Raw genomic sequence first — 17,178 nt, forward strand, 5'->3', positions numbered from 1 at the left:
AGTTTTCTCAGTTTCAAAATCATTTGAGTCTCTGTGGGACGTCTTCTGCAGTGTGGCTGCTGTCACTTAAGTCTGAGGAAGAGCATCCCGGCATGCCTGTCCTTCATCATGCTGGTAAAAGGGCAGAAGGCCAGTTTCCTTTCATTTCACCTTTGACCTTCTTAAAGATTCTATTTTATCACCAAGCAATGCTCTTTGATTCGACCCCTGGACAAGTAAGTCTTTGTAGGTGTAGCTGAAAAAATGCATCACAAAATGTCCTTGATAGAATAAGTTTCTTATTTGTAATAAGTCAGCTATCAAAATGTTGGACCAGAGATGAATTTTTCTACTTTTCACTTATACTTTAATGTAAAATTTGAAATAGATGAATTATTTTTAGCTGGAAAAGGGTTATTTTTGCAAAATGGTCTGCTTGAAATTTATATGACAGGGCTAAAAGAAAGTGAATTTCCATCTTTTATTTACACTTATTTTTAGAGCTTTGATCTTTAATCTTCTCAGGAGAAAGGAGCAGATTGTTCTGGAGTACCCAGGTTGAATTTGTACGGTTGAGGAGGAAATAAGACTGAGGGGTTATGGATGCAGGTGGAGAGGAAATAAAACCGGGTGATATTATCTACACAGCAGAGTGAGGCCTGGCATCTCTTACACACCTCCGCTTTGAAAATTAGCTTGTAGAATTGTCCTGCATCTGAAAGTAAAAAGAACATTTCCTGTTAAAGTTGTAAAGGAGTCAGTGTAGGTGTCTTGGAACAATAAAGTTATTCTGAGTTAAACCATTAGCGTAAAAACCGCACTCAGTTAAGTAAACTCTCTACCAGCAGCTCACGAATGGCTGAGGGCTGTCAGGTGTCTCAGCTGTTGTCCTCTGACTTGAAGAATGTGACTTATGTTTGCCACCCATTGTCACACAAGGACCAGGGAAGTTGGTGGCAAATCATGGTGAGGGGCCTTCCTGTTAGCACTACTGTGTCTGGGAGTTTGATCCATCCTCTAGAATATTCTATTTGTCAATGAAGACTTAATAGTGTGCTAGTTAACATTCAAGGATTAAATGTGCTTCACTAATTTCTTTTTTTTTTTTTGTTTTTGAAAATTGCATCAAGAATAAAGGTGCTATAGAAATATGGGAACTAGAAGGGGAACCGGGAGAGGAGGAAGAGGTCAAGGAGGGTAGATGGCAGGGTGGCTGATGTATGCATGTATGTCACAGGGAACACGTCAATTTCTACAATTAATGTTAGTTAATATTTATAATTTAAAAAAGAAAGCAATACAAACTTTAAAATACAGAGGATGACTCTGAACTCTCGTCAGTGGTGTCCCAGATGAGGAGTGGTGAGACCACGCACAGTGGGGAAACGGGGACTGAGGGGTTGGGGCAGAGTCACCCTGTCCCAGCAGTGTCTCAACCCACCTGGCGTCACACTGAGTGTCTGTCGTGACGTAGTTCAAAGCTGAGCACACAGTGCTGGCTGTAGTTGGACGCCTGTCGGACGCCTGTTGTTTCACAAAGCTTAGCGCATTGCAGTGCTCCCGCTGCACATTTATTCGCCTGTTTCTCAGCAGAAGCAGCGCCAAAGCCAGTCAGGTAATTGCAGGAAATCAGGATACACACACAGAAATACATGTGTGCACACGCAACCACACATACACGTGCACACACACAGATGCATAGGTATACACACAGCCACATATATACACTCTACCCACATACACACATGCATATACACAGATACGTGGGTACACACACAGCCACACGCATGCACCCTGCACACACACAGGCACTCACCATACACACATGTACACACATGCACTCACACGGATGTGCACACATCCTACACCCGGGCACACGCATGCTGAGCTCTCTGTTATTCTCCATCCTTTTTTTCTGCTCTGACCTTCCAGCCACGGTTTCAAACTGAACTTGTGGAGAGACATGCAGAGCCTGTCTAGCGACTCTTTCACCAGATCTCTGAGATACACAGTTAAGACAAACGACACCTAAAAATGAAAACACGGCTTTTTCTTTTCACTTCATATCAGCATAACAGCCAGAGAAAGCATAAACAGGCTGTTATATCTTTTAAATTAATATGATGATTGATATGAAGCCTTTTAGAGCCGTGTAATTATTTGTCTTTGTTGGATGAGTTCTGTTATTATCATCACTGCTTTCATATCTGGACATAGCTAAGGCAGGTTTTGAAAATAATATTAGCTCCTATTCTAAGTTGAAAAGTTTTTGTTTAATGTGGTAAATCTTTTTACACACATTATCACGCTTGGAAACACTGCAGAGCGAGATTTTAACTTGAGCGTACTCTTAGTGTTGGGTAAGCAGAGGGGGGAGGTGAGCTGTCCCATCCAGACACCTGTCACTGCAGCTCCATGATTGACAGCTCGTGATTCTTGGCTGGTTTGCTTTGCAGCTCCCTGTGGAGGCCAGTACACGGGATCCGAAGGGGTTGTTTTATCTCCCAACTACCCACACAACTACACCGCTGGCCAGATATGCCTCTACTCCATAACCGTGCCAAAGGAATTTGGTAAGAATAGTTGTTATTTTTAATCCATTGTCATGTTCTTCCAGTGCTTTTTTTCTGTCATTTGATAAAAACCGCAGCTCTTCATAGAATCATGTAGAAGCAGCAAGTTCCCCCTCTCCATCCCAATAGTGGTCACCAGGGTCTTTACCCTGAAAAGTGCAGTGCTTCCTTTCTCTTCCCTTCCCTTCCCTTCCCTTCCAGGATCTCCATCCAGAATCATGGGGCAGAATTCTGCTTCTCCAGACGCGGGACTTGGTGGTGGCTTTAGAAGGGATGCTAATTCTGAGCTGGGCTGCACACGAGCTTCTGTTTGTCACAGAGCTCCTGGTCACTCTGCTTTCACAGTGGTCACTCTCGCTCCTAACCAGGAAGATTTCCTCTTCCATGATAGCTTTTATAATCTTGTAGCCTATTGCTGTTTTTCCAACGGGAAATGAAAAGCCGCACATAATCAGGGTTTTTCTTTACATTAAGTCAGCAGTCACCCACTCAGAAATGAAGCACATAAAAAGAATGCAGTTGCTGTAAAACATTTTTAAAAGCTTGCATATGGGATCTGGCATGGTGGCTCACACTTGTAATCCTAGTATTGGGGGAGGGGGTAGAAACAAGAGGTTCTTAAGTTCAAGAGCAGCTTCAGCTGCGAAGCAAGTTCAAGAACAGCCTGGGCTATAGGCTGTCTCAAAAAAAAAAAAAAAAAAAGGGGGTTGGTGGGTGTGTGGCTCAAGTGTAGCAAGCACAGGGCCCTGAGTTCAAACCCAGTATGGCAAAGAGAGAGAGAAAAGAAACTTACACGTGGGAGGCACATTCCCCAGGCATCTGAGAGCATTTAATCCAGCCTGTGGGATGCCCACTGCTCACGAGCCCTCCCACCCTCTGTGGTGCACTTCACTGGTCTGCTATCCATTCAGCTGCTAACCTGGGTCCTTCTCAAGGGAGATGGAGTTTTAGGGTGGGGCTAGTGCTCTCTTGCTTTGTGACAAGGAGGGTGGTAACCTGAGACTTGAAGTCAGAGGGACAAGCTTCCCAGGGGCTGAACAGATGCACAGAACTCTCTGCAGAAGATGGTAAGAAAGACTTCATTGAGAAATCAAAGGGGGACTGGAGGGTTCCTGTGCTTCTAGCAGCTGGATGACAGTCCTCACAACCTTGCTAATGCCAACTCTAAGCAGGTCAAGTTTTCTGAACTCCCTTGTTCAGCCTCACCTTTGATTCTGTCTTTGAAGGGGATACATTTTTTTTAACTTAAATGCTCAGCAAGGGGTGAGGATAGGTAAGACACCTAAAAAACTAGCTAGCATTTGTTGCCCTTAATGCAGAGAAACTAAAGCAGATACCTTAAAAGCAACTGAGGCCAATAGGAAAAGGGGAACAGGTACTAGAGAAAAGGTGAGATCAAAAAGAATTAACCTAGAAGGTAACACCCACGCACAGGAAATCAATGTGAGTCAACTCCCTGTATAGCTATCCTTATCTCAACCAGCAAAAACCCTTGTTCCTTCCTATTATTGCTTATACTCTCTCTACAACAAAATTAGAAATAAGGGCAAAATAGTTTCTGCTGGGTATTGGGGGGGGGGAGAGGGAGGGGGCGGAGTGGGTGGTAAGGGAGGGGGTGGGGGCAGGGGGGAGAAATGAACCAAGCCTTGTATGCACATATGAATAATAAAAGAAAAATGAAAAAAAAATGCTCAGCACTTCCCATTTCCATATCACAACTACTCTTATTGCTTTCTGCGTTCAGGACAAAGTATATTTAGAGTAGAATAGAATCCAGTTACCGTCTAGGATTGTGGCTTATTATGAAATGCTGCTACATGTCACATTATTAAATGTTGCTACATATTATTGCTACATATCACAATGCAGCAATAATTTGGAGGCAGAAAAAGCCACAGCCCCATCTTAACACTGACTATAATTCCCCAGCCTACAAGGTTTAGTGGCACAAACATCATATTCTGTTAAAAAACTAACCAGTTAGCTTTTTCCACTAGAATTCTGACACAAAAAACCAATATTACACCTCCATTCCTTGTTCAAAATGATTTAGAATGACATTTTAGCAACCCTGACACATGACTAAGTGAAGGATGAGTTGCTCCTGCTTATCAATAACTTCTAAATCATTGTTTTTCTAAGTGTCATAAAGGCCCGTGTCATCAATTTGGGCACACAGACATGTTGGATTTGGATGGCAAAGTATGTAGATATGGTTTAACTGGAGAAAGGATGTTTGCACAGATTGCATGAGAAATTCGGTAAATAAAATAGCAGAACGGGAAAATGATAAACAGGCCCTGCAGTGTACTGAACACTGACTCAAGTGTGTGTGAGTTAATATGAACTAAACGTTACAATAATTCTGATGACTTCCAGATTTCTCTCTAAAGTGTCATGCATTTTGGTCCACACAAAGCTTATTTTTCATGGAATAAAATGTCACTCAAAATTAGATAGGATGCCCTTATAGATAAGATTAGGTAATGCTTCTACTATATTATTTAGTATTTATGAAAAGGAAAAAGTCTTTCATGTTCAAGTTACACAGAAAATAATAACGTTCCTCTTTTTATTAAAAGAACAAGAAGTGAAGTAAACTTCTTTAATCCTTGAAATCTCAGAAGGCAGAGAAAACAAATTCATATTTATTTTGCTTAAGGCATTGGTCCCTGAGGGCCCTAACAAATATACAATCTGACCAAACTCTCTTGCTTCCCCTGGAAATCGTACCCCTGGTGTCCAGTGGTGTTTGGGCAGTTCGCCTACTTCCAGACTGCGCTGAGTGACCTGGCTGAGTTGTTTGATGGAGCGCACCCTCAGGCCAGGCTCCTGAGTTCCCTCTCGGGCTCTCATTCAGGTACGATTCACAGGACTTAGTCTTTACTTCCACTGGACAGCCATGGAGAGTAACTTTAATCTTCTCTCTCTCTCTCTCTCTCTATCTATCTATCTCTCTCTTTTGATGAATGATAAGTTTAATCGTCTTTGAATTTCCAAGTGTGTTTTGCAAGGTCTTATTTTAGATGCAAGATTTTAGAAGTAGTTTTATCCTATATATAACACCTGCTTTATCATTTTATTCACTAAGATTGCGAAAGTGTAGTATTTGTCTCAATAAAAGGAGCAAATATCAGTGAAAGAAGAAGAGGTGATAACACACTCTCTGTAGTTTTTTCCTGTTCTAAGTGTCTTCATCTCCCTGCTGGAGATAAAAGTGCTTAACATTTTTTGCCCTAAATCATTTCAGACCCATACATGCACACATATGCTGAGAATCCACAGACTTTAAACCCAGGGGAGGGGCCTGGAATACATCCCAGGAGATTCCCAGGGACCTGAGATTGCTGGATTAACACAGCCAAATATTTACTACACGCCATCAGTGATGTGGCCCTTATTTGAACTACGCTACCTTTTTGTGGTTTAGTAAGCAAATTTGGTATATTTCTAAGTCATTTAACAATAAATTTAATTGGTTCCCAGACCTTGGCCAATGAAAGTTAAGACTGAATTATTTTCTGTTTCTCACTATTTCCTGATTCACCAAAAATGTTAAGAGCTAACTGTGCTTGTCTCCATCAGTGTTCTATGATGAACCAGAAGTCAGGCAGTGAAATTCTGATGCATAGTAACAATTTCTCCCGCAGAAACTTTAGCCAGTTTCACCATCCTCAGCCCTGTTGAGAGAGACCCTTCCTGTATGAGTTAAAAGTTATTCCAGAAGGCCTGTTCTGAATCCTTCACTCTTTAAAAATCAGCTCTAGATTCAAAACAATATTCCTAATTAGAAATGAAATTCCAGTTAGCAGTGATCAAACTAACATGACTCCTAGTAATTAGCTCATCCGATACTTGCATCTTTGGTGTGATCAACTGAAAGGACCGTTCATGCTTTTTCAAATAAAGCATAAATGAAATAATAATTGCAATCCATTTTAACAGAGTGTGCAGGAAGCGTGAAGCTTTAAAATCTTCCAAAAACAATTATATTTGGGTCGTAAACATCCAAATGGAATCTTTTTGAAGTTCAAAAATTCTTCGTGGAAGTTCAAGTTAATACTTATTTTCCAGGATGCTGTCACTCATCACATGTGGATGCCATGTGACCCCTCTGTTCTGTTTCTAGGTGAAACATTGCCTCTCGCAACATCCAATCAAATTCTGCTCCGTTTCAGTGCCAAGAGTGGGGCGTCCGCCAGGGGGTTCCACTTCGTCTACCAAGGTAGGGTCACCAGCCTGCCCCTTGATCTCTAGGTATAGCTGTTTGCACACAAGTCACTCAAGTGTCTGAGTTTTACTTCATGTTATCTAAGAAATTGAGAATATTTGTGTATGTATGATGAAATTGTTTAATATGAAATATTGGTTGCTCTTTCACACTCGGATTTGCTATTTCTCTTTCAAAGATGTGATACTGTATTTATCCAGATCTCTAAGAAAACAGATGTTGATCAAACTATCTTGGTTTAATGCTGCACACCTTGCAAAATTTTGACAAATAGAATATTCTGTCTAATTAAGTAAACTGTTTCATGATGGTTTGTAACTGCTTTAATGAAATACATTTAAAATGTATTATATTATCTTGCATTTCACTGCAAAAAATAATAACTAAAAATCCATACAGAACACAAACAAGACTTCTACCATTCTACCTTCACTCCATGTTTCATTAACTTTTAGCGCTTTCTGTACCTTGATACACATTTTTTAATCTGAACTTATCTAACATTAGTTAGCAATTGTTTAAAAGTTGTGAAAATGAAGTTCTTTCCTTCCTGTAATTCACCTTTGTTTTGCACATTCCCTGTGCAAATGTCAGAAAAGCACCACTGAAGACCATGCACAGGCTGATGGAAGCCCAGTGTGAGGTGACTGCAGAGGGGACCTGGGAAGGCCATCGTCTCATTGGCCAGCAGTGTTCCAACACAAGGAGCTGCATTAGCCTTTCTGTGCATAAAGTTTTGCTTTAGTTACACAGACTACCAACCATGCCAAAATATTTTCCTCACAACTGGAGGGAAAGTAGGTTTAGCATTCCCTTCTTTTCTTTAATAAAGGCTTCTCTAGGAAGCATCCTTGATTATGTTAATGCTATTAAAATGATGAAGAGTTGTGGTCTCACATCATTTGTAAATCATGCCTCATCATCTCACCTTGCAAAAGCCACACCCCTCAAAATATTTCACTACTTAAAGCTTCAGTTTTCCACAATAAAATTAATTAAAGAGTAACAGAACGAGAATGTGTGCGGAGAGTAGGAGCAAAAATCTTTCCAGTCACTCTCCAGGAGCCATTGGTTGAATGAGAAGTCATCAAATTAAAAGTGGTTGCATCAGCACTGACTTTGGAATCAACAGGAAACACAGGACCATACAATAAGAACACTGTATACAGGGGCACTTGTGAGGTGGGGAGGGTGGATGGAGAGATGCATATGTATATATGTGTTGAATAGAATCTATCTATATATCTATATATATATGCATGTACTACATAGAAAAAAGTAGTTACATTGTTACAAGCATAGCTTTGCTAAAATGTAAATAATTACCCACTCTTTCTAAAAACTGACATTGTTAGACAGTGGCAAGTTTAAGCAACCTGCCTCTTACCACTCCTGACTTTCCTCAGATAAATTCTAAATTACATTCCAAAAGCAGATCCGCAAACCAAAATTCAGAGGGTACTTGTAAAGAAACTGCACTGATTGATTAAAGTGCATTTTGCCTCCAGGAAATTAAGTTGCCAGTGGGAGAAAAAATTGAACTTGTGAGAATTGTCTGAGTTTCTAAGGGACTTCCTCTGATTTTTGATAAAGAGTAGATCCATTGATCAGATAGGAAGATCTGATCTATCTTCAGATGTTATCCTCAGGTGATATGTTTTTAAAAATTGTTTTTTTAGTTAAAATTACGTATTATCTTTAAAATGTGTAAAAGTACAGAGATGTAGTATTTGTAGACGGGATCTATTTTCCTTGTACTTAAGAATATATGATGACTCTAACATCTCCAATGTTTTATAAAGTCCCAATGTAGCTCCTTTTCTTGCTTTCTGCTAGTGAGTTATTGCAAAAATCAATGTCTAAATCCTTTGGAGGATTATGAATTCAGTGTATGAATCACTCAAAAGCAGCCAGGAAAGTTTTCAGCACACAGGGAAAGTTAAATTGAACATTGGTTCTTGAAAGACCGTAGTTATATTGAAGCCTAGAAATTATTTGAGTCCTATTGTATGAAAAACTTTCTGACCAGTGCTGTCCTAGGCAACTTACAGCTTCATTCTTTCCTAAGTTCTTAAAGGTTAAAATTGCACAGCGATTTTCTGGCTTCTATGGTTAAAGGATGCCTAACCCTTGTTAACAGACAGAAAATTCCATTATGAAGAGCTTCAGGAAGATGTCAGTGACAACCAAAGGTAGCAGATCAGAGTGCAGATCAGTGCATGTGATGCCTGGTGTGTCAAGATGGTGGGCTGGAGCTCTGTGTTCCCCACCCCAACTTCTTCCACAACTTCTGTTTGGAAGTCATAGCAAAGATGTTCCCAGTTTCCAACCTTGTGGAGAGATGGAAGTTTATATAGGCCTTTTGGGAATTTTGTTAATTACTTCATTGTTTTCCTGGCTTTGTTTTTTTGCCTGTTTCTCACAATCCCTGAGAGTAGGCAGCTATGTGTGCAAAGCAAGATGGAAGAAAGAGTGGACATTAGGACTTGGAGCACCCCAGAGAAGGCTAAGTAAGAGCAAATGACCTTTACAATAAAGTTTCTAAGTAGCTCTTCAGCTTTGATCATCCATGGCAGGTCAGCCCCTGGGAGGACTGTGTTTGACCTCTGTTGTATACTGTTGAAAACACTCAGGAGCTTCTGTGGGGAGTGGAGTCTGTCCAGCTCACTGGCCTCCAGTTACGTGAGGATGCTGTGGAGGCTGATGTTGGCGACCTCATGTCACCATCTCGTGCAGTGATAACTGAACATTCAAACAGCTGAGCTCAGGCATCACCCCAGCACCGCATTACCCACCCAACATTCCAGCCCTACATCACCTCTGAGTCAGTGTCCTCAGCTACCCAGTAGTCACACAGAACTGAGAAGCAAAAGCTACCATAAGAACCTGTCATGGGAACCATTCTGACTGTTCTCGTCCTGAAGCAGGAGGATGTCTAAAATGGCACTAAAAGTTCTCCTTTTGAACCCACATTGAACTTGTTCAGCTTTGTCATTTCTTCATAGATATCAAGCAGCAGATTTTCTGAACCTGTCTCCTGGCTCTAAGAATTTCCTGGGAGTTCACGCTGGAGCGGACTCCTACAGCCTCCCCCCACTTTCTCCACTCCCCACCCCTTTTACTGTCAGCCCCTGCCTGGCACAGCCTTCAGGGAGGAGATATGTTTATACAGCCCTAGTGGTCTTCACGTTCCACAGAAGACGTCACACTGAAGACCAATGTAGGTCAATGCAAATGTGAAAAGTCACACACACCATTTCGTAGTAAGTCCAGCAACCTCTACTTACTCCAGTGTTAGGAGAGAGCTGTGATTCTGTTCTACGAAGTCATTGCTTTGCATCTAGAAATTTATTCTGGCTCACAGGGCATGCCTTTCAACACTAGAATCAGTTCATTTGGCACCCAAGACTGGCCATATGGGATCAACTTCCTTCTCTACTTTCCTGCTTACCACAAAGCACATAGAACTCACAGCAGCGTGGCCAAAGGCCGTCCACACTGCCTTCTCTCTCACACCCAGGGCTGGTGTCCGAGTTAAAAGTGACGGTTGAGTTTCTCATCAAAGTTGCTATCTTCAATTGTCTCCTGTGGATGTCTGCCATTTCCACTGTCTGTTTTTCTTATGGATTTCAGTAACAAAATTGGACACTTCTTTCAGTTCCCTCCAAATAACTCAGAGCAAAGTTAACAAGCTGTAAGCATTTGCTGCAGGGTTCTAGGTAAAGGGAAGCATGTTTGGTCATTCTCCCCCAGTGCAGAGTTTGTCTGCTCTCTGTGTGTCCCTGTATCATGGCCACTGGGTCACTGTCACCTTAGTGGCTTTTCCCAGTGGCCAGGCACACCTGAGGCATATACCTTGCACACTTGAGACAGCATGTACCCCAGCCAGCTTACTGACAAGTCTTGGGTCTTTAGCAGTCAGCTTAGCATAGTTAATTGAAAGACCTCCTTAAATACAGCAGAGCTAGAAACACCTGAATGGTCTCTTTGTGCAGAAGAATTCACACTGAGTCTCTTCACTTGAAATCCTCTCTGGGGTGCAAATCCAAGCTTTTGTTGACCGCTCCCTGCCGCTCTCCTTTAGGTGGTAAGGGTGGTAAAGCTTAGGTGGCTTTTCATTTTTAAGGAACTCACACTTTATATCGAGAGCTTATAAAATGTCTAGTTTTACCAAGAACATCCAGCAATTCCTCTCAAAAGTCAAGGCTCTGTCTCAAAATTCTGTTTGTAATTCAGCAATGTTGTTTGTTTTTAATTCCTTCACTGGGGATAGATTGTCAAATCAGATCCCCAAGGAGGATGATTTTGAGAATAGAAAAATGTCCCCCAGGCACAAAAGGGAATAGGAAACTGCCTCAGGAAGTTGTCACAAGTCACTCCTGAGCCCTGTGAGATTAGTTGTTATTTTTAAATTTTATTTATTTATTTATTTATTTTAACAGAACCGGGGTTTTAACTCTAGGACCTTGCTAGGCAGACACTCTATCCCTTGAGCTATGCCTCCAGCCCTTTTTGCTTTCATTATTTTTCAAAAAGAGCGAAGTTTATGCCCAGGCCACTGTGGACTACAATCTTCCTATTTACACTTCCTGTGTAGCTAGAATCACAGGCAGGTACCACCACGCCCAGCTATTGGTTGAGATGGCGTCTCACAAAAATTCTGGGTTTGGCCATGGACTGTCATTCTCCTAATCTGTACCTCCTGAGTAGCTACGATTATAGACATAACCCACCATGTCTGACTTGAGACTTATTTTGCTTTCTGTTGTTGTAGCCACATGTACGGAGGCAGGTGCAGTGAAAGATGTACACATGCCTCTCTGTAGTGGTGCATTCGTGGTGACAGAGATGACTAACTAATCTGCACTTCGAGTTCTTATTTGTCCCCTCAGAGATGTGCACACATCCCTAGGGCAGAGCTCTCAGCATTATAAAAACCCCAGGGAGGATCATCTGTCTTTGATGCAGCACAGCCGTCTGGCACAAAAATCAAAATCAAGCATTGTGATTGTCACCTCTGTTCCAGGCTGACCTAGTCCCTGCTCACTTTTCACTGGACTGATTTCAATTTTGTTTCACAGCATCATGAATCTTTTGCTTAAAGGTAGACAATAACTATGGTGGAGAACAGTCTTTCTCTCAGATGCTGTCTGAATGATCCAGGCAAAAGTAAGAGCCAGGGCATTGGCGGGCCAGCCATGGTGGTCCATGTGTGTCCAGCACTTGGTAAGCTGAGGCAGGGAGATCGTGAATTTGAGTTCAGCCAGGACGAAACATTGAGACCAGTCTCAAAGTACCATAAAAACAAGGAAACCAAACCAAAGCCAAACAATAACAACTAAAAAATAGGGAACTGGCTAACAGTGAGAGCTTCAGAACAGTGTTTGATGTTCCCCGGAAAGTTTTGGGAGAGCTGATGGTTTCATTGTATATATTTCCTTCCTCAGAAGGAAAACTCTCTCCATACTGTATTTGAGTGCAGGTGTTAATTCATTTTCTGTTGTTTTCCTTGAAAACAGTCAACCGTGAAGTTCAGGAAGAAAGTTAAACTTCTACCTAAGCAAAGCTTGGGACTTTGTTTCTCCTCATGTTTGAGAACCTAGAATGACAAGGATTCCCTGAAATTATACAAAAATTATACAAAATTATACTTGAAGCCTCTTAGAACAGTGGAAACTTTGCCAGAAATAAGTTTCCCCCCCCCAAGTAATTAAATGTAAGCACTTAAATTATCAACGATATTTCATTTTGTAAAACTATCTGTAAAATAATTCTAGACCCTTTGGTGGGTATCTATTTTTATTTCAGACATAAAAATATGGCATACACAATTTAAGCAATATTTTATTATGCCAGAATATGACATTATTCTGCATTCCTCTTTTAGTTTCACAAAAGATTGATTCTGATATATCATTAATTTTTTATCTGTATAAATATAGCAGATCACATTTAACTTTATTAACATTTGCCTTCTGATAGAAAATATTTCAGTACTAAGCTGAAGCATAATTTAATCAAAATAATCTTCTGATTTCCATTCTCACAGAATTGGATTTTTATCAGCAGCTACCTGACTAGTGTCAGATCCAACTGAAAACAGGGGCTCTAGTGTGTTAGGAAAAGCAGTGCGAAGGCAGAACAATATTTTTAAAGAAAATGAGTACATGATTGCATTCAGTCAAAGGGCTTTCCTTCTGAATGAAGAAACAGGAGCAACAAAAATGGGCCCCTGGAGACCTCTCACCCCACTCTCTCTGATTGTAGAAGACAAAAGTAACATATGCAAGCTTCAAAATGCCATTTCCAAAGAGCTTGGCATGGAAGGCTTCTTTGCTAACTGAAGTAGTTTTCAAACTTTACACCCTGTCCCTCTTAACCGACAGGAAAATGTCTTTAGGTGGTCATTTCTAGCAGACAACCTAAGTAAATGTCTCATCTCAGACTGCACTAAGACTCACTCGCCATACCCACCATCAAAGGACCAGAAGACACATTCCCATTATGTCCCAAACAGGCTTTGCATCTCAAAGAACGTACGAAACACTGAGGACAGCATAGGAAGTCTCAGAATAGAGCCAGGAGGACTGTGAGTGGGATTTGGACTAGGTGAGGTGATTTTTTTGAGGACTAGTCCAAATGTGGTTTTTCCTGGACATGTGACTCTTGGGATGGCATTTGGTCACTGGAAGTTTTTCTTGAGGAGGGAGAAGGATCAGAGCTGAAGAGCCACCAGGAGGGGAAGTTCTACTCTGACAGTCAAACAGGCAGGAGGGTTTTGTTTTTCTGGTCTTTTTCATCGCTCGGTGTAGGCACAAGCACAGGCAGTCTTGGAGGCTGCTCCTGATGGATAGAGAGCAGTTGGTGCCAAGAAGGCGTGGGGCTTCGTCTTCTTCCACCTTCATGCAGAATGGTGTTCTTACCAGAGGCCACATTGTATTGAATTTTGTCTTTGGATGCTTAATCCTTGTTTTCTTTTTTCTTTTTCCATTTCCAAAGCATAGCATTATAACATTTGACTTACTTTCCTAAGCTATCCATTCATCCTATCACTAAGAAATCAGATGACCCACCCCCACCATCAAACACAGAGCACTGCTGAGCCTCAGGAAGACCCTAGAGAACAGGTGATGGCCTGGACTTTGTCACTGGTTTTGCTTTCAGCCCAGGGATATGCCAGCCACCTTTCTTTCCTCGTCCTTATCAAACTCTACTGAGTTTTCATCCCAGAAGCACGATTGGCTACCATGTTTCTCCATGTAGAATGAATATATTAATTCTGTGTTTCCCATAGTAACATTTGTTGTCTTTTTAAATTGTAATAACAGGAAATCTACCTTCATGACAAATTTTCAACTGGACAATGCAGTATTGCTAAGTGTAGGCATGGCATTTTACAGCAGACCTCCAGAACTTACTCCATGTACACAACTGAAACTTCACCTCCACTCTTGTTGACCACCACCGCCCCATGTTCCCTTGCCACTCCTGGTAACCATGCTGGCACTGCTTCAGCAGTCTTAGTGTCCTTCCTGTCAGGGGGATCCGCAGTATTTGTCCTTCTGTGACCAGCTTATTTCACTTAGCTCAGTGTCCCAAGGTGCTGCTGGAAGTGGCAGAATTGCCTTCTTTGTACAGTTGGAGGGAATTCCACTGTGTAAGTGTATGGACCACATGTAACCATCCACCAGTGGCTGCTTAGGTTATTCCCGTGCCTTTGCTGCAGTGAAGGATGCTGCAGCAAACACAGATAAGTTTTTGAGACTCCGATTTCAATTATTTTGCATAAATTTGCAGAACTAGGATTGCTAGATCCTATGGTACTTGTATTTTTAATTTTATTATTATGCCACATTGGCCATATCAGAGTGGCTTTCCCTGCTAGACTGTGATGTGGTGAAGATCAGTGTAAGTTCTTAGTCATCTCATTGTGAGTAGCACAATTGTTTTGTCAATGAATTAATTTGTCCTGCTTTAATACTAACCATCAGTCATAGGCGCTAGTTCTCCTTTTGCCCATTTTTCTCATCTTAGTGAGAGTACCTAGATGTCCCCAAAGTTGTCGTGAGGAGGAAATCCTCAGATCAGCCCTTATCATGACTGATACACTTTTGTCCGACTCACACCTGTTCTCAAGGCAATGTCTTGGCTTCCTGATTAAGACGCATATGGCTGTCTGTGCTTTGCTTCTAGCTGTTCCTCGTACCAGTGACACCCAGTGCAGCTCTGTCCCTGAGCCCAGATACGGAAGAAGAATTGGTTCTGAGTTCTCGGCAGGTTCGATTGTTCGATTTGAGTGTAACCCAGGATACCTGCTCCAAGGCTCCACAGCCATCCGCTGTCAGTCTGTGCCCAATGCCCTGGCCCAGTGGAATGACACCATCCCAAGCTGTGTAGGTAAGTGGAATACATGTGTGTGCTGACTGGCCCAGGGCAGGGGGGACCTCCCAGTAGCCTTAGCATGCTTCTTTTCAGTGTGTTATCCAGTCTACATAAAATGAACCTTTGTGTCTCTGGCTGATAACAAAGAGCAACCTAGTTTATCAGAAATAATTGAGTAACAGTCAAACCTTAAAGTTACTGTTTCATAAGCAACTCATCAGATTAATAAGGATAAACATGTTTTTCTTCTCAGTATTTACTGGGCATGCCATTCACTGTGAAATCATGGATATACGGCATAATCTCATAATTGTGATGGAAATGTGTGCTATTACTTTTGTAATGACCTCTTAATGCATTGTGCTGGTGAATGAAAAGGAACAGGTTTAACCACGGAATTGCGAGGTACAGTCACTTCATTTTGCCTGGAAAGCTCAAGGGCAGTCAGGAATAGCACTTGAATTCATTTGTAGATTTTAAATGTCTCCTCTTCTCCTGAACTTGCTCACAAAACCCATCGATATTTGGAGTCCATGGAAGGGGTGGCTCTGCGATGACCTTCAAATTCAAGTCAGTAATCACTCAACAGATCACCATTGAGAGGTGTGCTCCCTCCTTAGAAAACTTGAAAGGATTTATTTATAGACTCAAGATCTGTAACTTAGTATACAGTACATCGTGACCACTGACACTGCTAACTTACAAACAAAGACTCGAGATTCCACCTTGGCTCACAATGTCATCTCAGTTACAGCAGAACTGGTGAAGTCCCCTCAGTATCCAGTGAAACAGCAAAATAAAACTAATACCGAATCAAAGTCCACGTGCATTTAATTTGTATTAAATGTGGCTCTGTCCTTTAGTTCCCTGCAGTGGCAATTTCACTCAGCGAAGAGGTACAATTCTGTCCCCTGGCTACCCTGAGCCATATGGCAACAACCTGAACTGTGTGTGGAAGATTGTAGTCACGGAGGGCTCAGGAATTCAGGTATGTCATTTGAGTCCACAGTCTAAACTAGGGCTTAGTGGGGCTGTGGACTGTCCTTCTCTTCCTTTGTCCTTCCTTCCCCTTTCTTTTTCTTTCCTTCATTCCTTCCTTCCTTTTTCTTTTTCCTTTCTTTCATTTTCCTTTCTCTCTCTCTCCTCTCTCTCTCTTTCTCTATCTCTCTCTCTTCCCCCTCCTCTCTCTTCATTCCTTCCTTTTTTTCTTTCATTTTCCCTCCCTCCCTTCCTTCCTCTTAATATTAATCATTTTAAATAACATAGACCATGACCTATTTCTCTTTAGTGTTTCTATAATTATTCCCAAACATTTTTCTGTATTCGCAATAAAATAGTTGAAATTTTTAGAATAAAAACTATTAGTAGTGTCATTTGTGGAGATTTTTGTATGTCCTTTCATGGATTATTTCTTTTTTGATAGACATTTAGCTTAATCATGAAAAACACCCCCTGATTGTATTAGTTTGATTAAACCAAAAGTGAATGAGCGAATATTAACCTGATACCATGGTTTGGTAGATTCAAGTGATCAGCTTTGCCACGGAGCAGAACTGGGACTCACTGGAAATTCATGATGGTGCAGATGCCATGGCCCCGAGGCTGGGAAGCTTCTCAGGTATGATGTGACAATGACACCAAGTCCCGTCTGTATTTGTGGATCAGACTCAGGAACCAAAACAAACAGCAGCAATGCTCCAGGTGGACATTTTCCTACAAATCCCCATCCTCTAATGTTCCCTGAGTGCTGGAAGTCTTAGAATGAGACCCCGTGGACCAGAGGAGCAAGCCAGCTCTGGTGCCACATGGCTCAGCTCTTACAGGTGGCAGTCCTGAGGCTCCTCATAGAGAGTGGACACCGGTGACTGTCACATGAGAACAGTTATGAACTCTCACCAAGGGAAAGACAGCTGGGGAAATGACCTTGTGCCCTGGGGCTTCACTGAGGTCTGAGATCTGCCACTCTGTTATGCAGGAATTGTAGGAAATCTTTACACCAGAAACTTCCTGCTC

The 17,178-nt window shown here is 41.7% G+C and overlaps 1 protein-coding gene across 2 annotated transcripts in view; it reads left to right on the forward strand.

Moving 5' to 3' along the window:
- Csmd1 (CUB and Sushi multiple domains 1) overlaps positions 1-17,178 on the forward strand; it is a 1,661,894-nt gene that overhangs the window by 1,437,474 nt on the left and 207,242 nt on the right. For both annotated transcript variants that reach the window (XM_074055299.1, XM_074055300.1), the window contains exons 31-36: positions 2,436-2,552; positions 5,299-5,412; positions 6,682-6,777; positions 14,977-15,180; positions 16,029-16,153; positions 16,687-16,783. In XM_074055299.1, coding sequence (XP_073911400.1) covers positions 2,436-2,552; positions 5,299-5,412; positions 6,682-6,777; positions 14,977-15,180; positions 16,029-16,153; positions 16,687-16,783 — 753 coding nt within the window. The remainder of the gene's footprint in view (positions 1-2,435; positions 2,553-5,298; positions 5,413-6,681; positions 6,778-14,976; positions 15,181-16,028; positions 16,154-16,686; positions 16,784-17,178) is intronic.

The sequence above is a fragment of the Castor canadensis genome, chromosome 14, assembly GCF_047511655.1.
Source record: "Castor canadensis chromosome 14, mCasCan1.hap1v2, whole genome shotgun sequence".
Classification (NCBI taxonomy): domain Eukaryota; kingdom Metazoa; phylum Chordata; class Mammalia; order Rodentia; family Castoridae; genus Castor; species Castor canadensis.